This window comes from Scardinius erythrophthalmus (genome assembly GCF_964197995.2).
Source record: "Scardinius erythrophthalmus genome assembly, chromosome: 12".
Lineage (NCBI taxonomy): Eukaryota > Metazoa > Chordata > Actinopteri > Cypriniformes > Leuciscidae > Scardinius > Scardinius erythrophthalmus.
In genome coordinates this window covers 42513108-42539268 of record NC_138232.1, presented here as the reverse complement: position 1 = coordinate 42539268, position 26161 = coordinate 42513108, and the positions used below count along the sequence as shown (strand labels likewise).

Below are 26161 nucleotides of genomic sequence, written 5' to 3'. Positions count from 1 at the left end.
TATTTTTTAAGAGAACTGAGAAACAGTGTCGCCTGTTCATGCATTTCACATACGTACAGTTAAAAAACATATGAAGTTTGAAAGTCTATGGAAGTAAAATTAGGACAAATGTTTTTGAAACAAAGTTTGTAAGTACATCAGGAGTTTATTTAAATTACACTTGCCTGACGGCTCATGCTACCAAGTGTTATTTAAATAAACTCCTGATGTACTTACAAACTTTCCAATGCCTCGTTTTATGAGTACAGAACCTATTTGTACTACTGTAGAAGTTTGCTACCATTCTGGGCATTATTAGTAGGGATGGGCATAATTAATCGACGATCGATAATCGATCGTTAAGAATTTCGTCGATCACGTTTATTTGTTATCGATTAATCTAATGCAGGTTGCGTTGCGTAGTGTGAGTCTTGAAGCAATGGAATTAATTTTAGCGCGGAGGTACCTGTGCATCCCGGCAACGTCAGTCCCCTCAGAGCGGGTGTTTTCAGCGGCTGACTGGCTGTCACCAGGTTGCGGTCGCATCTGATCCCAGATCATGTCAACATGCTTATCTTTCTCAACAGAAATCAGTGGACTGGTGCAGAAGTTCTATGGGAACTTCATGCGTTTTCTCAGATCGGATAGCTATCTGATTTATCAAAACGATTCCATTTACACCCGGTCATATAAATGTGTTTTTGCAAAACGGATATAAATCCGATCTTGAATTCCCGCGCTACATATTTAAATTGTTGCACGTCCGAAAGCAACTGATATGGGCTGCATTTTATTGATCATCAGCGAAAATTTCTAAATCAAAGACTGCAACAATATTGCGGCAACAGCCCTGGTAAGATTCGGTTCTTTACTTTTAATGAAGATGATTGTGTTTTGATGAATGACTTTCACTTTGATTTGCGATAGTTTGCACGTTGGCTTGAATAGATGCTCATCTGTGGTGATGCGTGTTCCAGTAACGCCGTCATATCTGGCTTTAACATGACATATAGCCTAGGCCTATAAAACGCTCTCACATGTTTATTTCTTAGCATTTTTGGGATAAGTCAAATTTACATATGTAGTTTCAACAACCAGATGCATTTACTCTTGTCCAGTTTCGTCTGGAATGCGTCTCAGATCTCCTCCTGAAGTGGTTTGAGCGATCGGGTTTAAATCCGCCTCGAATGCGTTTCGGAGGGCATTTACATTTGGTCTTTTCACGATCGGATAGTTATCCGATCACAGAAAACGGATGAAGTGGCCATGGGTCTCTGTTTAAGAACGCCGGCTCGCTGTTCCGCTGTTTTAGAGCACCGCAGGGCATCTTCAAGTAACGTGCAGTTTCACTGCCACAAGTTGATCTTCTTGTAATAAAGATCTCATCGAGGACAAACAAACTGTATTTTTGTATTTTCATTGCATTTTTAATTTATAAAAAGTTGAAGAAATAATGAATTTTCAATATAAAAATATTAATGATTAATCGATAGTCGATCGTTAATTCTCCCGACGATCGACTAAGAAAATTTAATCGAATGCCCATCCCTAATTATTAGTGCGGTAATTTACCAGATACAGCCTTGGATCCGTTAGCGCCTGCACTAAGCCATCGGGCTGATATCTCTAAATAAACTCTAACTTTAATAATGTTCGACCAAGGGGAAAAGGCTTCTGGGGGGTGTTTGGCTTGAGGTCATGGTGCAAAGGACCCTGAGTTGAATTTACTCCAAACCATCCCTTTATTATCACACTATGATAGTTTTATCATAAAGTATATTTGAGACTGTAGACTATATAGATCTGACTGTAGTTTGAATGAATCCCTTTTCTTTGCATGACACATGAATTGCTCTTTCATCCTGAACATTGAATAAGCATTCATTTATTTCAAGTGTCAGGAGAAGCTCTCAGGACCGTAACCGTCACATTCTTTTGATTTTCCCGGGAAAAACATACTGAGTCCTTCACATAAAAATCAGTCTACAGGGTTTTAAAGATAAAAAGTCTAGTTTTTTAAGTTTCGATACCGGCCGTTCACACATTAGCCTCTTTCACACAGCTATCTCGGTAAATTACCGTAAAATTGCCAGAATGACTTTACCGGTAAATACACAAAAATATTCCGTTCACACAAACAATGGCGGTCTGGCTTTTTACCGGTAAGAGACCGTTCACACATCAGCACCAAAACACTGGGAAATCCTGTTATATGTCATCGGAAGTGATCTTAACACACACATTCACTCACAGCATCATACCAGTCATTTACTAGTAATGTTACAACTTCACTTATTTTTGAAAAGGTCCTGTTCACACACAAGATCTCTCACCCGTAATTCACCAGTAAAGACTGTATGTGTGAAAGGGGCTATTGGCAATAAAAAAGCATTTAATACATAAAACTTCTTATATTGCCCCTTTAAACAATTGCATAATACTTTTGTTCATCTTTTTTTCAAAACTTTTTTTAGTGATAAAGTATTTTTATGAGACGTTTATTCTATAACATTTATCAAATTAATTAAATAAGAACTAAATCCATAAAATGATCAATTAAAATGTTCTATATATACAGTGTGAAGCGCCTGACAGAACACTTTCCTGCAGTCAGTGTGTGACACATTAAAAGTCATGATGCAGCATTAAAGGGGTGGTTGATTATGATTTCACTTTTCTAACTTCAGTTAGTGTGTAATGTTGCTGTTTGAGCATAAACAACATCTGCTAAGCTACGATGCTCAAAGTTCAAAGCAAAGGGAGATATTTGCTTTAAAGAAATCGCTTTTCGGGGAGACCGGGGACGGTTGCAACACTTTTTGCATTTCTCTCAGTTACTCAGAGACTATTTGGACTAGACCAACCAAATTTGTATATATTAAACTTGCATCTGTCTGCTAATTACCCATACCATTTAAAGATGATTACATATGACATATTGTTCACAGTATTTATTTGAATGGAAGAAGCGAGATGTTGCAACTGACCCCGACCCAGGGACGGTTGCAACATGTTAAAAGTACCTTAAATTTCACTAATTAACTTTAGATTTTTGTCTCAATGAGCATATAATTCTGAAAATATTAACTATTTTAGGCCTACTATAATATTATAGTATTATTTATTTATACAATAATATTATTGTAGCCTAGTCATATTTACAGTTATTGAGTTTTGTTAGTTTATGTGTAGAACAGATGCTATTCAATCTCTCCATATTTCAGTGTCAGACAGGAAGAACTGAACAATTTGCAATACAACAAACTTTTATTAAACATGCAATTTATAACTGCATGTTTTTGCAACCGTCCCCAACCCTATCAGCCATGACAGAACATCATACGCCTGCTAGACACACTGACTCTGCACATGCTGGAATGACTGTCCCCGGTTGGGACTACACCACATTCCTCCCGGGTTAGTGACATCACCAACCCTAGAATTTACATAAACCCCGCCCCCTGAACTCGATTTATAGATTATCATGACAGAATATGCTAATCAATGACTAGAAGATAACTCCACATCAGCTTCATAAATTCATCAACTAACCATTCAGAAATGTCCTGTTGCTTCTACATGTTGTCTCTTCTTCTCGAGTCTCTCCATCATTGTCTGACTCCGGTTTGAACATAAAAGGCTGAAAGTTTTTGAAATTTTCAGTGCATGTCTAATCGAAGCTGCTAAGAATGAGCTGTTGAAGCTCCGCCCCCTGCGCCGGGAGCAGCAGCTCATTTGCATTTAAAGGGACACACACAAAAACGGTGTGTTTTTGCTCACCCTTAAAAAAGTGACAACTTTAAAATGCTATATAAAAATACCTGTGGGGTATTTAGAGCTAAAACTCCACACATTTCTAGTTTCTGTTCTCTGTTAGATGATTGAGTTATTAGATGCTTTAGGGACACTTTATATTTTTGCATTAGGCTACACAATATGCAACACCTTTCGTATGGATTTACACGTTTAGTGAGTCCAGTGTGTTTCCTTCCTGTCGGCATGTGATGTGATGTGATGTTAAACCGCACTGAATGATACACACACACACACACACACACACACACACACACACACACACAGAAGCTAGCGATGCATGTTGGCTGGTTGTGGGTTCAGATCTGTGGGAGTCTGCAGAGGGGCTGGTATATCTGCACAGTAACATGGAAACACAATTCAGCTCAGTTTTGCCCTCTTTACCGTAAACACACACTCTCACTCAAACACACACACACACACACACACACACGCTTCAGAGAGCCATACTCACCAAAACCACAAGCCTTGAGCTCCGCTTACAAAGCCACGACCATGAGGCAGACATGGGTATATGCACACACACAAACATGCACACAGACAAACACTCACTCACAGACGCACACACACACAAACACACACATACGCACACACATGCACACACACACACACACACACACACACACACACACACACACACACACACACACACACACACATATGCACACACACAAACACACAAACATTCACTCACAGATGCACACACACACACACACATACGCACACACACAAACACTCACTCACAGACGCACACACACAAACACACACACATACACACACACACACATGCACACACACACACACACACACATATGCGCACACACACAAACACACAAACACTCACTCACAGATGCACACACACACAAACACATACGCACACACACAAACACTCACTCACAGACGCACACAAACACACACAGACGCACACACACACACTCACTCACATATGCACACACACAAACACTCACTCACATACGCACACACACACAAACACTCACTTACATATGCACACACACAAATGCTCACTCACATACGCACACACACACAAACACTCATTCACAGATGCACACACACATATGCACACACACACACATATGCACACACACAAACACTCACTCACAGACGCACACACACACAAACACTCACTTACATATGCACACACACAAATACTCACAGACGCACACACACAAACACACACTTGAAACACAACTGAAACTAATAAAGAATATTATATATAAAGTTATGAAACTATCCATGGGTAAAAAGCACTTCGTTTTTTTTCTTCACAAACACTCACAAACAAACACACACACTTGAAACACAACTGAAACTGATAAAGAATATTATATATTTAGATATGAAACTATCCATGGGTAAAAAACACTTTTTTTTTCTTAAACACACGCTCTCTCACACACACACACTCACTCACATATGCACACACACAAACACTCACTCACATACGCACACACACACAAACACTCACTTACATATGCACACACACAAATACTCACTCACATACGCACACACACACAAACACTCATTCACAGATGCACACACACATATGCACACACACACACATATGCACACACACAAACAATCACTCACAGACGCACACACACACAAACACTCACTTACATATGCACACACACAAATACTCACAGACGCACACACACAAACACACACTTGAAACACAACTGAAACTAATAAAGAATATTATATATAAAGTTATGAAACTATCCATGGGTAAAAAGCACTTCGTTTTTTTTTTCACAAAAACAAACACACACACACACACACACACACACACACACACACACTCTCTCTCTCTCACACACACACACAAACACACACTTGAAACACAACTGAAACTAATAAAGAATATTATATATAAAGTTATGAAACTATCCATGGGTAAAAAGCACTTCGTTTTTTTTCACAAACACAAACACACACACACACACACACACACACACACACACACACACACACACACACACACACACACTCTCTCTCTCTCACACACACACACACACACACACACACAAACACACACTTGAAACACAACTGAAACTGATAAAGAATATTATATATTTAGATATGAAACTATCCATGGGTAAAAAACACTTTTTTTTTTCTTAAACACACGCTCTCTCACACACACACACACACACACTCACGCACGCACGCACGCACACATTGCACATAGTTAGGCCTATTAGTTATCGTTTTCATGTTTTAATCTATATATGAATCTGCAGTCTCAGGGGTTCTTGAATAAAAGACGAAGCAGCAGTTCAGTGATGAAGCAGCAGAAGACGTGTAGTATAACTGCTGAAGATTCATTCATAACACGCATCATTTGCTCGGTTTCCCAGACTAGGTTTAAGTCTAGTCCCAGACTAAAATGCATGTTTGAGATGTCGGAACTGAAAGCATATCTTAAAATATATCAGTGTCATTGTTTTGTCTCAAGATGCACACCAGTAGCCTAATGTTTTTTTTTTTAAGGCACGTTTAGAAAAGCTACTTAAATGTCCTAATTTACCAAAGGCCTACTTATGGCTTATCTAAGCCCTGTCTGTGAAACCAGTCCTGTTTATATCCAATAGATAAGGCTTGATTGCAGTGTCATCATCAAAACGGATCTGCGAATACCATACTGTCTATGGCGAATACAGTCGAGCTGCGCGCGCAGTTTTTATTGACGTGTAGCGACATCTAGTGCTCGCGCTCTGAACTGCGTCATCACGCAACTTGATGAACCCATGTGATGAACCCGATGCCTTGATATGACCACGATGATGATGATTATGATGCTTTTCTGGGTTTAAAATATAATTTTATATAATACAAATAACATTTTGGTTAACCTTATTTGGTCTTATTCTCTAGTGCAGAATATCATGTACAGTAATTATGATCTAACGATTGATTGGCGTCTGAACCCTGTTTGCGCGTGCACGGGGGTTCGTGAGCGCGCGTTCCTCAGCTGTGCTTAGTCACGCTGAGTTTCTCTTTCTGAGACTACAGAACACACACACACACACACACACACACGTACGCACACGCTGAAGTACACAATAACACACAGTAACACACTGTCACCGAGAGCCGTTTCCGATGAGCTGTGAGTGTTTTAATGACAGACTTTGTTTACTGTGTTTGTTTTTCTGCTGAGATTTGTACTGTTTTATTTTATTTCGTGTCGATGTTAACAGCATTTGCGCTCCTATGCGCGTTGATTTATTCAATTTGCTGATTTACAGTATTTATGATGAAATTGATTATGGCTTTTTTTTAATAAATGAGGATAAAATCATTATGACGTTTAATAATCTTGAGAGATATATGCAGGCTTTCGCAGTGTGGTGTTATTAAGCGTGAGCAGTAATAATAATAACACTTAACGTTACAGTACAAGAGTTTCGCCGTATATTTATCTAAGTGTTGAGGTTTGTGATCGTGTGGAAACTAGTGCTTTGATTGATAATTTAAGCATACGAGACGTTTTGCTCAGAATGGTTCAAGCATCCACTGAGCTTCTAATGTTTAAGTTCATTTCAGCGCTGTAAATGCATTCCCCGAGTCGCGGCGCTGCTGCTGTGTGTGACCGGGCTTGAGCTGCTGCAGGGCGGATAGAATTTAAACTCCAGCCCGGGGATTTAAGGCCCATCACTGTTTACATGTTGACATTTCAGACTTAAAGTGGCGATTTGCGATTTTAGCTTTACTGAAAACATGTAAGAGAGGTTAACAGTAAAATATGATTTTAGAGCCACATTTATTAAACGGATCATTGAATGTGTTAATTGTGCATTAAAACTGAAATTAAACACTTTCACTGTAAACACTCTCTGAATAACCATAAACATTTGTTTAAAACTGTCCTGATTTCTGTTGTTTGGTAATGTCTGCCATTCATACAGCAGATCTGTTATGCAATACCATCACACACACATTTCTATGACTATCTGTGAGGACATTCATTATGTAATGCAGTCCCTTCTAAAACCAAGTCTTATCTAAATCTTGATTGTGTGCTTTTCGGTTCAGTGATTCTTTCTGAATCAATGAGTCTCTTCTGATGGATCACTGACAGCAGACACAAACTGTGTTGATAACCATTTAAATTGTGTAATTGTGCGTCTGTAGTAAAGCAATATTAATAGATTTGTTAACTTTTAAACAGGAGAAGAAAACCCTCTCCATTTCTCTAGTTGTTCATGTCAGAGGTTGTACTTCCAATAAAACTGCGGCGGTTTGGATCAAATTAGACGGATGTCAAAATGCACAGGTTGTGTGATGCCCTCATCTTCTTTTTAATGTTAATAGAATATGATTCAGTTATTAATGTTTGTTTTAAGGACACATTCTCTTTAGTGAGATTGTTCTTTTGTTCCTCAATATGTTGAGATGAGTTTGATTTACTGCTATAGTTGTGGTTGTGCTGTGTTTCTTATGTTTGCTTTAAATCTCTGTTTCTCAGGACTCCCAGTGATCAGTGAAAACACCATTAAACTCCTGAAATGACACGCGTGTGACAGTTTTCCCAGGACTCATTCTGACACAAAGTCTACAAGATCCTTCACAGTCAAGGAACGTCTGGCGTTCAGGTTCAGATGCTGCTTTTAGACTCGTTTGTCACCTTGAACCCGAACCTGCTCAGAAAAACAGTTTCACTTCACATGCAATAAAAGTTTACACTCCTCTTGAGGAAGAGACACAATTATTTGTGCAACAAACCGGTTGGATTGTTCTTGTGCTTTTCCTGCTTCATAAATTCCCCCAGTCAAATCCAACAGATTGCGTATGAAATGGAGACGTGTCACAGACCCAAACCATCAGGAGATTATAGGCCTCTATAACAGCACGTTTCACCTGAGCGACCCGTAAGAGCGTGTAAAACTCACCCGTCTGCCGTCTGACGCCGTTGAACCTGCGCTGGCGAGCGAGGATGCTAGTGCCGGGCCGCGGCCGGTGACGATGTACGCGGCGTCCGGGATGACGGAGTGCAAGGCGGAGGTCACGCCGTCGGAGCGAAACGGGCACCGCGTGTTTAGCTACACGCTGGAGAGCCACACGGCGGCCGCCTTCGCCATCATGAACGAGCTACGGATGGAGCGCCAGCTGTGCGACGTCACGCTGAGGGTCAAATACAACGAGCTCCAGGCCGTGGACTTCGTGGCACATAAGGTGGTGTTGGCGTCGTCGTCGCCGGTGTTTCGTGCCATGTTCACCAATGGGCTGAAGGAGTGTGGGATGGAGGTGGTGCCCATCGAGGGGATTCACCCAAAGGTACGAGTGTACGCGATTGATGTTGTGATGCTAGGCCTGTTACGATCATGAATTGCAGGGGTCAACATTAACGCTTGTCCGCGACAAGTGGATTTTTTGATGGGGCAAGTGAAAGAGAATTTTACTTCCCTGACTGGACAAGTAGCCTGGTTAAAACGTCAAAAACGCAATAAGAAACTCAGTTAGCATACTGCGGTAAAAATTCTAAATGTGGAGTTTTTATATTTATAACATAATAAAGTTAAGCAACATCACATTCACCCAAAGGTACTATGGGCGATTGATGTTGTGATGCTAGGCCTGTTACGATCATGAATTGTGTTCTGACGTTAAAGGTGCAGTGTGTAATTTTTAGCGGCATCTAGTGGTGAGGTGGTGAATTGCACCCAACAGAAGTTACGGTGGCCGACAGGAAGTGATGTCGTCGTCTGAGACAGCAGAGAGTAGCCAGTTAAACACTGAGGTTTCTTTACAGAGATAAATTAAGAAATTAGGTTTACTTAATTATTCAGTAAAACGATGTTATAGTGAATATTATTGTTACTTGTTCATCATTGTGTCAGTGTTTTATTCGCTGACTTTAGCTCGCTTCTTTACACGAAGAACAACATAGTGACGAAACGCGTTTGTCCGTTCAGGGCTCCTGTAGAAACGTGGATGTAAGCGGACCCGCGGTGTGTGTAGAGAGAAATACCTCATTCTAAGGTAATAAAAACATAACGGTTCATTATGTAAGGTCTTTATACACCACTGAAAACATAGTTATGTATATGATATTGCATTTCTGTCAATAGATCCTCCTAAGTATTACACAACGCACCTTTAATTGTCATTAAAATAATTGTGATTAACAATAGAGCCGCACGATTAATCTGTAAAAGATTGTGATCTCAATAAGGGGTGTAGCGATACCCTCATTTCACAATTCAATACTGAACTCACGATACGATATTATTTCGGTACTTCAAGGCATATGGTAAAACGATAACAAAAAATTTACTGTTGATTAAAATGCTAAATTTGGTATTACATCGTGAATGTAAATGAATAGACTTGGACTTGGTGCTGGAAACCCAAAGGACAGGACAATAGAGACACCAGAATAACAATATTCATGGTTCTGAAGCTGAAAACTAATATGCTGCACTCTTTCACTGACTAGATATATTAAAAATAATGTAGGACACTTTTTACTGGTAACATCAGACATTTGGCATTATCAGGACCCACAAATATTCCCCCATTGCTTTATTATACATTATATTCAACATTATTGCAGTTTAATGTAGTACTGACACTAAAACTCTGAAAACATGAATTTTTTCAAGCACAGTAATTTTAATTATGGGTGAACTATACACAATACAGATTGTCAACTATCCACGATACATATTGTTGCAGTTTTGTATTGCGATATATCGTGACGCCCCTAATCTCAATTCAAACACATGCGCGATATTATTCCTAAATGACAGCGATTTTGGCTAAGTACGATCACAGCGAACATTCAGATCTGCGTTCAGAGAGCAGTCGTCATGTATCGTATGAAACAGCATCTTTTCAACAACACAGAATCAGACATGTCTTACAATAATTCAAATTATCACAGAAGCGCTTGGATAAAAGTTAATAGTTCGGATATTAACACTGATATTTACGGTAGTGATTAAAATGGAGCAAATCCCCTTTGAAAGTAACTTGACACTTCACATTATTATTAGATCAGTGACATCATTGCACCGGTAGGTGGCGACAAGTGACCGTTAAAAATGTATTTGTCATTGAATCATTCATTCAAGATATTTTTGACTATTATTGTGTACATTGTATGACATTTCTTTGAATGCTTAAATTTCCCTTATTTGTATAACAGAACGCGATTGAAATAAAACAAATATCCCAGTTTCTGTTGGAGCGTTTACAGCCAGTTTGACATGATTTCTGAGTCTCGATATGACTGAAACATGCTTTACTGTGCACTATGGGTCCAAAATGTGATTTAAATAAAACTTAAACTGCATAATTGCTCTGTTATAGTTGCGATTAGGTCAAATAACCCTGATAATGATTAATCGGGCCTGCGTGCTGCTCTTGTACCTGAGCTGCGTCTTTATAAACGTGTCTGGTTGTTGTTCTCAGGTCATGGGGCGGCTCATCGAGTTCGCGTACACGGCGAGCATCTCTGTTGGTGAGAAGTGTGTGATTCACGTGATGAACGGGGCCGTCATGTACCAGATCGACAGCGTGGTGAAGGCCTGCTGTGATTTCCTCGTGCAGCAGCTCGACCCGAGCAACGCCATCGGCATCGCCAACTTCGCCGAGCAGATCGGCTGCACAGAGCTTCATCAGAAGGCCAGAGAATACATCTACATGAACTTCAGTCAGGTCAGTGACACACACCTCTGAGGAAACCTGTGTGACGGGCAGGGCACATGTTAAGGGTCGTGCACAGCAAAGACGATAACTATAACGTTTGCGTACACACCAACGAACGATAACGGTCTGTTTATTTTAAGCTCAACTGTTGACTACTGTATAAATACACACATGTATGTATTTAAGAAAAATGGGTTATTTATATATAAAATATTTATATATTATGTAATGTATTTATATATCTACAGTATATACATGCAAATATTTCTTAAATGTATACATGCATATGTGTGTATTTATATATTCAAAAGCACAGCACTAAAAAAAATAATAATTCTGAAACTGATTCCATCAACTCGTTTCTCTAGATGTCGCTGTTCTTCTAAAACAACTTTTAAAACTATATCTTTATCATTATAGTTATTGTCCTTGGTGTGAATGTGCTTTAAAGGCAGTAAATGTTTTGATACTGATCCGATGAGATTAAAATGTGTGTCTCTCTCTCTCTCTCTCTCAGGTGGCGACGCAGGAGGAGTTCTTCAACCTCACTCACTGTCAGCTAGTGACGCTAATCAGCCGCGACGAGCTGAACGTGCGCTGCGAGTCCGAGGTGTTTCACGCGTGCGTGGAGTGGGTTCAGTACGACCGCGAGAACCGGCGTCCGTACGTTCAGGCGCTTCTCCAAGCCGTGCGCTGCCACTCGCTCACGCCAAACTTCCTACGCCGGCAGCTCGAGCACTTCGAGTGGGACGCGCAGAGCAAAGACTACCTGTCCCAGATCTTCCAGGATCTCACGCTGCACAAACCCACCAAACTCATTCCCTGTCGGACACCCAAAGTCCCGCAGCTCATCTACACGGCGGGCGGATACTTCCGGCAGTCGCTTAGCTATCTGGAGGCGTTTAACACCTGTACGGGCGCGTGGCTACGACTAGCGGACCTGCAGACGCCTCGCAGTGGGCTAGCGGCATGTGTTATTAGCGGTCTGCTGTACGCGGTGGGCGGGAGGAATAACGCTCCGGATGGAAACATGGACTCAAACACGCTGGACTGCTACAACCCGATGAATAACTGCTGGCTGCCCTGCGCGCCCATGAGCGTCCCGCGCAACCGTATCGGTGTTGGCGTGATCGACGGGATGATCTACGCGGTGGGCGGATCACACGGATGCCTACATCACAACAGCGTGGAGAGGTGAGACTATGTTGATGTGTTTTATCTTTTATCGCTTCCATTCCAAACCATAGAGTGTAAAAAAAGACGGACGACGCCCCTTCACTCTCTTCCGTTGGTGAAAAGTGAAGCCGCCAAAGTCCTAATATGGCGCTGACAGATTTGGGACCTGATTCTGTCTGATGTTTTCTGTCATTTTAGGTCGTTTTTATTACTTTGATGTAAGTTTAAGTGTTCGTTTTTTAAAATAAGTTTGGTCTTAGTTATTTGATGCTATAAAAACGGGAATGTGACGTCATGATTGACAGCTGTGATTGATAGCTTCTCTAAGCAAACAGAGTCTGCGCAGAAGTGAACGGGAAGTGGAGCCGCGATATCAAGGTCCTGCACTCAATCCCGCAGAAAAACCGTTAGTACAGTTCACTGCAGAACAACACCATGTGACTGAAATAAACAGTTATGGACATGTAGAAGTTAAAGCTGAAGCTCAATCTCCTCCCGAAAATCCCCCAAAAAACGAACACTTAAACTTACATCAGCATGATAAAAACTACCTAAAATACCTAGACTTTGGTGGTCCACTAATTTGTCCCGCCACCACAGATTCATTATGAACGGAAATTTTTTTTTTATTAGGGGTGTAACGAGACCCTCATGTCACGATTCGATACATATCACGAAACTGAACTACGATACTATTGTCTGAAAAACAAAATTCAAATTTATTTCTTAAATATTAGCAAAATTCGAATAATATTTTAATTCTAAAGGCAATAGGGGAAAAAAGTGCTGTATCATCTCCAATGCCCATAAGAGGGCGCAAGCGAGCGCAACAAGCAAATATAAACCAAATCAAGCATTGAAATTAAATGACATTCACTTTTTTAAAGTGCATTAACTTTTGAAACAATTGTTCTTAAATAAAATACAATTTCTTTAATGTGCATGCAAGGAAAATTAGGTTACATTAGTGCATAAAACTGTGCAAGTGCATCAGTTACCTGAGAAAACACTTAGACACACAGCGTAATGTAACGTTACTACATGAACACTAAATCGGGCGTATTCCTGCGCATTGCACTGTCTCCCATTCCTATGTAATGTGAGCGCACCGTCTAAATCTAAAGGCTTTGACGTCAGCTTAGGCGGCGTTGGGGTGTTCGCTAACAGTGTGTCGCTGCAAAGGTATATTTCAAACTTATTTTTTCCCATAAAGCAACTATCTAAAAAGAGCTGTGCCATGAGTATATCCGGGCCTTTAGCAACTTTGTCGCTGCATGTCATTGGTTTGTGTTCCCACATCTGGTTCACCGCTTTCATTCCATGTTAAAAAACAAACATTTTGGAGGGAAAACACTAAATATAAATGTAAAATCAACTTCTGCATCTTGCCGCAGACACTACAGGTGTAGTGGTGGATCACGCGTGCTTCACTGACTTCACTCCTATTGGATGTCGTTCTTGAAAGTTGCTCTTCATTTGCATAAAGTTAAACGTATCTCAACTTTGTTGCATCTCTAGACACTAAGGCTAGGCAAAACAATCTGTGTGTGTCTCTGAGTGAGTTCACGTAGTGTAACAGCGCAGCGCTTCTGGGTTGTACATCAGAACCGACAGTCGGCCAATAGTGAGCCTCCGTTCTGACGTACAACCCAGAAGCGCTGCGCTGTTACACTACGTGAACTCACTCAGACCCACACAGAAGAAAATGAAGAGTTGAATAAAGTCGTTATTTTTGTTTGTTTTTTGTGCACAAAAAGTATTCTCGTTGCTTGATGAACTTAAGGTTGAGCCACTGTAGTCACTTGGACTATTTTAAACACTGTCTTTACTAACTTTCTGTGCCGGCAAGTTTCAATAACATATATTTTGAATAAGATTTAATCAAAAATATCTTAATTTGTGTTCCGAAGATAAACGAAAGTCTTGCGGGGTTGGAACAACATGAGGGCGAGTCATTACTGACAGAACTTTCAATTTTGGGTGAACTAACCCTTTAAGTGTTTGTTTTATATAGTGGAAGCTGACACGAGTCCGCACTTCTGCTCAGTACAGCGGCGGGAGCTCGAGCAGTTCACTCGTCTTTCATTGATGCTGATACTAGTGGCTCACGTCAGTCAGGGAGAAAACACCTAAAACCCCTTTTGCATCCGCTTAACAATGGACTCTTATGACACTTCCTTTGTGATGTTTATGGAGACTAGTGATGAATAGCAGACATTATTCTGTGAAATAAAGGAAGTGGAACTAACTATTAATAGATATTTAAACACTGAACTTTGGAGTGAGTCACTGGAGTTATGAAGACACATCTGTCTTTCTGTCTGTTCCAGGTAAATTAGTTCCAGGTCTGTTGCGTTTCACTTCCTCAAGATGTGATCGGACTTCCTGATCCACGCCGTAAATAACCAAAAGATCTAGTAATAATAAACACACCCGCTTTTATGAGCTTTATTGAGCTCTAGTGACATGCAGTGATACATGATGTGTATAATATGTTACAAATAATTTATGTAAGTTGAATTCAATTTGCTTCAATATCGATTCATTTGGATATATATCAGGTACACTACATGTAAAATATCCTCAAGGAAAAACTAATGCTGGAAATATACAGGGAACCCTGTCAGTTGGTACATTGGTAAAATATTACAGGTTAAAATGAACTAATTTGTATACAAACATTTAAATTACTATTAATTAATACGTTTTCATACGTTTTTAAGAGTTTTTTAAATATATAAACATTTTAATGGTGGCTGTCATGACTTGTTTTCATGATTTATTCAAACATTAAATATTAAAGAACTTGTTAAGTAAAAAATATAATGAATATCTAATATAGTGCATGTATTTACAGGGTTGCCAACTTTTGAGTTTAGCTCGGAGTGACACTTCTCCAACGGGGGGGGGGGGGGGATATATTTCAATGGGGGGGGGGGGGGTATTCCAACCCAATTTTTTGGGGGTATTTTTATTTAAAGGAATTAATTATAAAAGCGATTTAAGGGAATAAAGAAAAAAAAGCTTATTGTATTAGTGAAATAATTGTAACTATTTGCAAATAACATTTTATTTTTAATTATGCATGCATTCTCTCTAAATGAATCAAAGAAATTATAGCATATTTTCAATTCAAAAAGGCTAAATTTAGTAACGTAAATAAATAAAAATTTGAGTAATTCGCGTCACCGGATACTGTCGGTAGTTGAACATTTCTATTGTAAAACAGTCAAATATTAAATGTTTTCCACTTACATTTTGCCAGGCATTCGTTCACTTCTTTAATCATTCTGACATTGAAGAGCTAGACCGCTGAACTTTTAGTCATCCTAACACCAAACAGAGCGGTGCGTAATGGAGCGCATCAGAACAGCATCAAGAATATCAAATACATTGCAGTGAATCTTTTATTTGCATCTTAAGTTTATAGGCAATAATAATGACTGGTTTGCGAAAGTGTAGAACTCGGTGAGCTCGCGCAAAACACATCTTCAGGACAGCGACTCATTTAAACGCCTCTGATTGGCCAATGCGTTCAACAGACATGTCAGTGATTGGCTACAATGCTCAACGCTGCCGTACGCCGTGCGTGCGCTACAGTTTCTGTCTCGCATGCGTGCTCGCTCTAGATTCCGGGAGATTTTAACTAATTTGCGCCATAAGTGGTCCATCCAGTAGTTAAGAGCCTGAATTGTTTATAGTAATTCTGAAATTTAGTGCACACGAGTGGAAAAAAAATACAGCACAGAAGAATGTCTAATTTAGCGTGAGATTTCTTTGTTAAGCGTGAGAGCGTGAGATTGAGGCTGAATGCGTGACTGTCACGCCAGATGCGTGAGAGTTGGCAACCCTGTATTTATCTAAATGCTTCTTTCTAGAGTTGATTTTTCTTGCTGACTAACAAGTTTTAACAAGTCATTGAATGACTTTTCTGAGGTGAATGTGACGTTATTGTTCTCAAGCTGTTTTATTGACGTCTTTCCGTGGAGGAAACACTGATTGAGCGATTACATGAGACGTGATTCATTTCAGTAAGTTGTTCTTTATCTCTCAACATTCCTTCTGATGTTCATTCATGTTTATTTGCTGCTGTAACTAGATGATCGGTTCGTCTGAGGCGCTTCAGAGATCTGTCACCTCACAGAAACACATTTATTGTTTGAAATTCATAATAAAATGGACAGAATTTGAAGGCTGAGACTGTTTCATATCTAAAGTAACAAAGCACAACAAAGTTTAGTTCATGCATCAATCAACTGAAAACAGCAAAGACTTAAAGATTGATTCTCGGGTCAATCGAAATTCAAGAATCGATTAAAGTCAAGAAATGTATATTTGAACCCATCCCTAGTCAGTATGAATTAGGGCTGCACGATATTGAAGAAAAGTGCGATATGCAAAAACTCGTTAATAATGCGATATTTAATATGCGATATGATAATGCTTAAAGTGTGTAAAATAAACTTAAATTAGGCTATATTTAAAATATATTTAACCTACATACATATGTGTTTCACATTCTTTTTGTGACAAGAAAACAACCCTAAACTTCTGACAGTGAACATCAGTGTTTTACTGTCGCATCAGAAGTGTGATTTAACATCAGTGTAAACCTCGGGGTTCAGGTTATCCTACATTAGGGTTATTAAACAGCAGAAACTCAATAATCAAATGTAAAAATAAACACTGCTTAGTTTTCACTGTATGAATTAAATATATCCTGATTCTTATTAAAGTTACAAAAGTTATTCAGCCGAGAGAGTGAGTGATTTTCTCTTTGTCTTTTATTCATGACCCCAGTTAGTGCAAGCTGTTGCGATATGCATATATATTAGCGATGATTTCGATATACTGTGCAGCCCTAATATGAATGCATGTTTATTGATTCTTGGGTCAATCGAAATGAGAATCGATTAAAATCAAGAAATGTATATTTTGTACCGAACTCTACTCAGTATGAATGCATGTTTGTTGCCGTTGTGTGTTTCAGGTACGATCCCGAGCGAGACTGCTGGCAGCTGGTAGCGCCGATGCAGACGCGGCGTATCGGTGTAGGCGTGGCCGTGATCAACCGTCTGCTGTACGCGGTGGGCGGCTTCGACGGCACTCACCGGCTGAGCTCGGCCGAATGCTACAACCCCGAGAAAGACGAGTGGAGGAGCGTGGCGTCCATGAACACAGTCCGCAGCGGCGCAGGTGAGATCTGTCGAACACAGGCGCTCGCGTCAAGCTGCACTGCGGCGACTCTAGAAACGGTTCACACGGGTCCTTGAAATCCTGGAAAGTTTGTGAATCTGAAAAAAAAAAAAAAATTCAAGGCCCTGGAAAGTTTGAGAATAAACATACATAGATACAGGTCCTTAAAAGTGCTTGAATATGAAAATGTGTATTTTATATAATATTAGTATTTCACCAACACTTCGAGGCCTATGCGCACTAGCTTGCTTGATTTACATTAGTTAAGCGCATTTACGCGTTACGTTAAGTGTTTCCCGCGTGAGGTACTTTGTGTTGAGATGGAACCTAAACGTCTGTTGTTGGACACAACTAATGTGTCCCCACATTAAGTCCTTGAATTTGAGGGTATTGGACCTGGAAAGTCTTTGAAAGGTCCTTGAATGTAAAGTTAATCAAGGTGTGGGAACCCTGTAAAAATCTTAATTGCCATTATTTACTTTCCCTCGTGTCGTTCCAAACCCGTTCATTCTTCCACCTAGCACAAAAAGAAGAACCAATGAGGTTTAATCCCAATCTAAAGCCAGGTTAAAAATTATTTTTTCATTGTGTTCACATATTAGATGGGAAAAAAATGACAGAGGGATTTATGGATATCTACTTTTGTTATCCTGTAAATCAGAAAATACTGTCAATAGCCTTAAAAAGATGATTTTCGCCATGTTTTTTTGGAATAAAATGTTATATAAATCAAGCTAGGAATAATATATTTTCAAATCCCTCTGTAAATGTCTTCATAATATAACTAGGTACAAGACTGGAGAGTTTGGTGTATATCAGTGTGACTGAAGTGGAGATTTCGGACTTGGAGAATGAGAGAAAAGTCATTTTGAGAAAACGGGCTTTAAAGATTTATCATCAGCCAATGAGATTGCGCATTCAGCCCTTTTACTTTCACGATTGGTTGCTGATAAAAAGGAAATGACCATATTTGGGTCCGACGGCATTGTACAGGAGAGAGAGAGCTTTCCAGCGGTGTGTGTGGTGACAGAGCAGACAGCGATCGCGGAGCAGTGTGTTGGTTAAGAACGCCAACTTTTGTTGAATTTAGGAGAAATCTACAGGCGCAAACAGACAAAGTTAAGTAAAATAAAGACCTAAATGTGTATTTCAGCTTTTTTTTCACCACAAGTCTGAAAGAAGACATGTTATTGAAGACAAATATCCCAAAATCTCAAAATTGACCAGTAAAAAAAAAACGATGTTTTGCCTGCCGTGTCTCGCCTTAAATTAAATCTGTTCATCGATCGTGTCTCTTTAGAAGACTTGGATTAAACCGATACATTCATATGGATTTATTTCACCATTTCTTTATGAACATTTTGGGTGTACAGGGTTTCAATGGAGGGACCGAAATCTCTCAGATTTCATTAAAAATGTAATCTGTGTTCTGAAGATATGACATGAGGGTGAGGGATTGATGACACAATTGTCTTTTTTGGGTGAACTAAGCCTTCAAGCTCCAAACATGACAAAAAGCATCACAACAGTCGTCCATGTGACTCTGCTTTCTCACACAGAGCCTCAGACGTGGAATATAGTGCATGAGTCAAATAGATGACTGTTTTAATCTTGTGTGATCTGTGCTCTTCGGAGCCGACAGATGATGGTCACCATGAACTGCTGGATAAGAGTGACGGTGTTTAGTGTTGATAAAGACACTTTCTGAACTGGTCCTCACTAGTGTTGGGAATTGATAATCGATTCCAATTCAGGAATCCAATACTTGAGGAAAGGAATCAAATACTTGTTATAAAATTAAGATTTCGATTCCTCTTATCGATTCCTTTTTGAGCATTTCAATGTGACTTTTCAAGCGTGAGACGACTCAGTTTTCAGAGCTGCACATGTGTAACTATATTGGGCATATCTTAAAGTGACAGCAGCCTAATACTCCTGCTGCCGTCTCTATAATAACACTAATCAAACAACACAAGATAGAGAAAATTCACTCCTTCTTGACTGAATAACTTTTGTATATTTGTAATGTATATTTAATTTTTTTTAAAAGACAAGTACAGTGTGATTTTACATTTGATTGCAGTGTCTGTACCTGAATACCTGGAAATCTTAAAACACTGTTTATATCAATCGTATCTTTGTTCAGTTGTGTCTATTTGTTGCGATTGCTGTTATTTGTTCTTTTTTAATTACTGAGTGTTTACTTGTCTTTAATAATGCTTGAAGTGTATATTAGTTCGGCTAGTCGTTTTTCTGTGGTGTTTTTAAACCACAACTAAAAGTTCCTTATGTAAGTGTTCTTTAGCCTGTGGATTTGTGTTCATGATATTCAGCTACAATTAAATGTTTTGCTATAAGACTAAATGTGAATGATATCTATGTTTTTTTGTTTTTACCTTATTGGACTCAAAATTAGGAATCGATAAGCAGAATCGGAATCGGAATCCTTAAAATTCAAAACGATTCCCAACCCTCGTCCTCACTGGACTCTTTCTTTATTTTCTGAAGAATTTTCGTGGTTTTGCTGACACCGTGCTGTTAAACATTAGTGATCAGACACAGATCATTAATCCTGTTTATGATTGTTCAGACTGCAGGTCTACATGAAGTTTTAGCCAACGAAAACATCTGTTCTGTGATTCGTCCATGTGCTGCGAGTCATGTGATGTGTGTGCTGTGTGTTCAGGTGTGTGTGCACTGGGGAACTTCATCTACGTGATGGGCGGGTACGACGGCACGAATCAGCTGAACACAGTCGAGTGCTACGACGTGGAGACGGACAGCTGGAGCTTCACATCCTCCATGAGACACAGACGCAGCGCGCTGGGAGTGACGGCGCACCACGGCCGCATCTATGTGCTGGGTACGCGCTCGCTGAACTCATCTTCACATTATATTTACATTTATGCATTTGGCAGACGCTTTTATCAAAAGCAACTTACATTGCATTTCAAGGTACACATTTACATTCTAATCAGTTCTTGCTTTCCTTTGGAATCGAACCCATGACCTTGGTGTTGCAAGCGCCAACGCTCTACTGTTTGAGCTACAGGAAAGTAGCTCGATCTTAAGACATGTTTCTGGGCTTATTGTGAGAGATTCATCAGCGCACGCAACACCGTCTACAAGCTAGAGGCCGTCAAAGCCAATATTTACAATTCAATTTAGTAATTTAGCAGATGCTTTTGTCCAAAGCGACTTACAATTTAGGACTAAATTGAGCAAGTCAATATGAGCACAATTGCGATATTTGTAAAACTTGGTATAAATATGTCACAATATATACACTACCAGTCAACAGTTTTGGATCAGTAAGATTTTAGGTTTTAAAACAAAAAGTCTCTTCTGCTCACCAAGGCTGCATTTATTTGATTAAAAATAAAATAAAAACAGTAATATTGTGAAATATTATTCCAATGTAAATCAGCTGTTCTCTAAGTGAATATATAGTAAAGTGTAATTTATTAGTGTAATCAAAGCTGAATTTTCAGCATCATTACTCCAGTCTTCAGAGATGGTGTCACATGATCCTTCAGAAATCATTAATAATATGATGATTGATTTTTTTTTTCTCATTATTATCAATGTTGAAAACAGTTCTTTACATTTTTATTTCAGGATTCTTTGATTAATAGAAAGTTCAAAAGAACAGCATTATAAGCAAGAGACTTTAAAAAAAAAAAAAAAAACATTAAAAATCTTACAGATCCAAAACTTCTGAGTGTACATTCTGGGAACACTTTAGTTTAGGGTCCAGTTATCACTATTAACTTCTTGCTTATTATCATGCGTATTACTAGGATATTGGCTGATTATTAGTACTGATAAAGCACATATTAATGCCTTATTCTGCATGATCATATTCTACATCTCTTAATCCTATAATACCTAACCTTAACAACTCCCTTACTAACTATTCATTTCAATTCAACAAAAACATATTTCGGTCCTCACAGACAATTTTCCATAATAAAGGAAAAAATATTTAATAACCGAAAAAGGTGTAGGCTGAAGCCTGTGCTTATTATGCCAACCCTTCATACATGCTCATCTAATGAGCGTCACTTTTCTCATACAAAATAAACATCAGTTATCCAAGACATTTTCAAAAATGTACATACAGTGAGGAAAATAAGTATTTGAACACCCTGATATTTTGCAAGTTCTCCCACTTAAAAATCATGGAGGGGTCTGAAATTGTCATCGTAGGTGCATGTCCACTGTGAGAGACATAATCCAAAAAAAAAAAAAATCCAGACATAACAATATATGATTTTTTAACTATTTATTTGTATGATACAGCTGCAAATAAGTATTTGAACACCTGAGAAAATCAATGTTAATATTTGGTACAGTAGCCTTTGTTTGCAATTACAGAGGTCAAACGTTTCCTGTAGTTTTTCACCAGGTTTGCACACACTGCAGGAGGGATTTTGGCCCACTCCTCCACACAGATCTTCTCTAGATCAGTCAGGTTTCTGGGCTGTCGCTGAGAAACACGGAGTTTGAGCTCCCTCCAAAGATTCTCTATTGGGTTTAGGTCTGGAGACTGGCTAGGCCACGCCAGAACCTTGATATGCTTCTTACAGAGCCACTCCTTGGTTATCCTGGCTGTGTGCTTCGGGTCATTGTCATGTTGGAAGACCCAGCCTCGACCCATCTTCAATGCTCTAACTGAGGGAAGGAGGTTGTTCCCCAAAATCACGCAATACATGGCCCCGGTCATCCTCTCCTTAATACAGTGCAGTCGCCCTGTCCCATGTGCAGAAAAACACCCCCAAAGCATGATGCTACCCCCCCCATGCTTCACAGTAGGGATGGTGTTCTTGGGATGGTACTCATCATTCTTCTTCCTCCAAACACGTTTAGTGGAATTATGACCAAAAAGTTCTATTTTGGTCTCATCTGACCACATGACTTTCTCCCATGACTCCTCTGGATCATCCAAATGGTCATTGGCAAACTTAAGACGGGCCTTGACATGTGCTGGTTTAAGCAGGGGAACCTTCCGTGCCATGCATGATTTCAAACCATGACGTCTTAGTGTATTACCAACAGCAACCTTGGAAACGGTGGTCCCAGCTCTTTTCAGGTCATTGACCAGCTCCTCCCGTGTAGTTCTGGGCTGATTTCTCACCTTTCTTAGGATCATTGAGACCCCACGAGGTGAGATCTTGCATGGAGCACCAGCCCGAGGGAGATTGACACTCATGTTTAGCTACTTCCATTTTCTAGTGATTGCTCCAACAGTGGACCTTTTTTCACCAAGCTGCTTGGCAATTTCCCCGTAGCCCTTTCCAGCCTTGTGGAGGTGTACAATTTTGTCTCTAGTGTCTTTGGACAGCTCTTTGGTCTTGGCCATGTTAGTAGTTGGATTCTTACTGATTGTATGGGGTGGACAGGTGTCTTTATGCAGCTAACGACCTCAAACAGGTGCATCTAATTTAGGATAATAAATGGAGTGGAGGTGGACATTTTAAAGGCAGACTAACAGGTCTTTGAGGGTCAGAATTCTAGCTGATAGACAGGTGTTCAAATACTTATTTGCAGCTGTATCATACAAATAAATAGTTAAAAAATCATATATTGTGATTTCTGGATTATTATTTTTTTGGATTATGTCTCTCACAGTGGACATGCACCTACGATGACAATTTCAGACCCCTCCATGATTTTTAAGTGGGAGAACTTGCAAAATAGCAGGGTGTTCAAATACTTATTTTCCTCACTGTACATGATTACAAACACATTTCAAATATTATTACAAAGTTTAAATATTACATACACAAATTATTCATATTGAGTTATATAATTATCACCTTGTTTTAATTTTTTTTTTCAATTTTAATTCCTAATCACCCTTGACAGATATACATATATTTTTTGTATTAGTTCTTGCCCTTATTTTTTTAAACAAAAAAAGGCTGGTTTCTAAAGTCCTTCTTCCTGCCTCTATGTATTAATGCTCATGGGTAGCCTAAATGGGTTCATTCAGACATTTAATATTAAGTATTTTACTGTTATATGTTAACAAGATTCAACAAGACATGTTCTCCTGGTAGACCCGATGTTTAGATCTGTTGTGGTATTTATGCAAATTAGCACATACATAATTAGATTATGCACCATTTGTCCATGTTAACAAACAATTTAAAAAAACTTGTAATACATTTTTTTTTGTCTTGATGTAAGTAATCAACTCAGTCATTTTCATGGTGATATCTAAAGGTTAACATTTTTACCCTATTCACGTAAGAAGAAGAATGAATAGGCTATATTTGGGTCTTTTTCGAAACTTTCCCCTAATGGGATTCTTCGGGACTTTTTTTTCCCTTACTCAGGACATATTGAGGATACAAAATCAGTTGAGTTTGCTTCTGTTGCAATTTGTTCAACCTTTTTTTCATAAAATGACTGGACTAATACTGAAGCACAGTATTCAGACATGCATGTAACCCTCTCTCTCTCTCTCTCTCTCTCTCTCTCTCTCTCTCTCTGCAGGAGGGTATGATGGGAACACGTTCCTGGACAGCGTGGAAAGTTTCGACCCAGAAACAGACTCGTGGACTGAGGTCACCAACATGACGTCAGGTCGTAGTGGCGTCGGAGTCGCCGTGACCATGGAGCCGTGCCAGAAAGGCCTGAGCCCGTGTCAGAAACACTAGCTCTCTCGCTCTCTCTCTCTCTCTCTCTCTCTCCCAGCCTGTGTCAGAAACACTAGCTCTCTCGCTCACTCTCACAAACACCCTCACTCACTTATTCTCACTCACACACACACACTCATTCTCTCACTCTCACACTCACACACACACACACTCATTCTCTCACTCTCACACTCACACACTCACACACTCACTCACTCACTCACTCATATTCTCTCTCTCTCTCTCTCTCTCTCTCTCTCTCTCTCTCTCTCTCTCTCTCTCTCTCTCTCTCTCTCTCTCTCTCTCTCTCTCTCTCTCTCTCTCTCTCATCAGCGCACAGTGAATCTGTTGTTCCGGATGAACTTCAGTCTCAGTGCGGCAGGAGATCTCTGAACATCACACACTTTGAGACGTGTGCTTTAATCGTGCAGCAGACACTTCTATACCGGATGTTTCGTGAAAGCATTCAGTCGTGTGGATGTCTACCTCCTCCCTGAGCCCAATAAAGTGCCATGACCCGCGTCAGTATGTCTGAGGTTCGAGCCGTGAGAACGGAGATGGCCAAAACAAACCCTGAACTAACAGACGCTTCAGTTGGAGATCAGTTCTTCAGCTTTGATTAAGCCGTCTGGATGATTTTGTATTCAGAGATGTACACACATACAAAGTTTTTACTAATGAAATGAGACGTGGAATGTTTCCAGATTTATCTAACTGTATTCCAGCCTACAAAGGCAATAGATGCCAACGTTGTTTTTGCTCAAATGAAAGCTGATTTTCACTGGCTGATGACACAATGTATTTGTAAAAACTAATTTAAGCTGCTTTTCCAGGGATTTTGTACATTGGTATATTGCATGAAGTCTTTTCTTTTCTTTTATTTATTTTGAATTATTGTCCCTTTGCTATTGGATAATGTTGGCTCCTGTTTATTCATAATGGACTGAACTGGGGCTCATTTTTTACAAATTAAGCTTTTTGTTTTAAAAGGGATGCTTTTGTTTCTTTAAATCATTAAAAATTAAATATAAAGGATTATTTAAAGTCTGCTTTGTAATTTTTACAGCATCGAATACCTTGTACAAACATTGTATAATAAAAGCATATGTTTCTTGCACTGGTTTGTCTTGATTTGTTTCAGCCGCGCGGTGGCGACAAAACACAATCACGTGCACGCGCGTTAAATATAGACGCTTTGGTTTAAAAAAAAAAAAAAAAAAGTCATTAACGCTAAACTTAATTTTAAGCAGCTTTAAACTGAAATATTTTGAGTGGAGAAGATGCCCTAAAGTATATTTGTTTTAACCCCCTCAGAAACCTGTGCATATCCTCAGATTAAAATGTTAAAATGATTAAAGGTTCAAGGATCTTTTATTGTCACTCCATACACATTTTTACACGAAGGAACGAAACTAAGTACTAAGGTCCCGGTCAAAACACAAGATAAAAACATTAATTAATAAAACATTAGAAACTAGAGTGTATTCCTAAACAGCTTTGTCAATAAATAGCACAACAGCATTAAACTAGAATAGACAATGAAAAAATAAAAACAGTGTAATAATTAGTTATAAAGACATAAATAGTCAAAAATTAATACACATAAAATGTCTAAATACTTTTAATAAAAAAAAAAATATGTATATATATATATATATATATATATATATATATATATA

At 39.2% G+C, this 26161-nt stretch overlaps 1 protein-coding gene across 1 annotated transcript; it reads left to right on the top strand.

Annotated features, from left to right (window-relative positions):
- Positions 1 to 6817: 6817 nt before the first annotated feature.
- keap1b (kelch-like ECH-associated protein 1b) lies at positions 6818 to 25597 on the top strand. The gene is made up of 7 exons (XM_081381132.1): positions 6818 to 6922; positions 8282 to 9090; positions 11230 to 11475; positions 11984 to 12660; positions 17633 to 17838; positions 20525 to 20701; positions 24340 to 25597. The coding sequence occupies exons 2-7, from the start codon at positions 8779 to 8781 to the stop codon at positions 24501 to 24503; spliced, it is 1782 nt and encodes a 593-aa protein (XP_081237258.1). The 5' UTR covers positions 6818 to 6922; positions 8282 to 8778; the 3' UTR covers positions 24504 to 25597.
- The last annotated feature ends 564 nt before the right edge of the window (positions 25598 to 26161 follow it).

Excerpts from the sequence above, each read along its gene's own strand:
- keap1b (XM_081381132.1), top strand. The coding sequence starts at position 8,779 with ATGTACGCGGCGTCCGGGATGACGGAGTGCAAGGCGGAGGTCACGCCG. Across the intron at positions 11,476-11,983 it reads TCTACATGAACTTCAGTCAG|GTGGCGACGCAGGAGGAGTT; the intron begins GTCAGTGACACA and ends TCTCTCTCTCAG. Across the intron at positions 17,839-20,524 it reads CACAGTCCGCAGCGGCGCAG|GTGTGTGTGCACTGGGGAAC; the intron begins GTGAGATCTGTC and ends CTGTGTGTTCAG.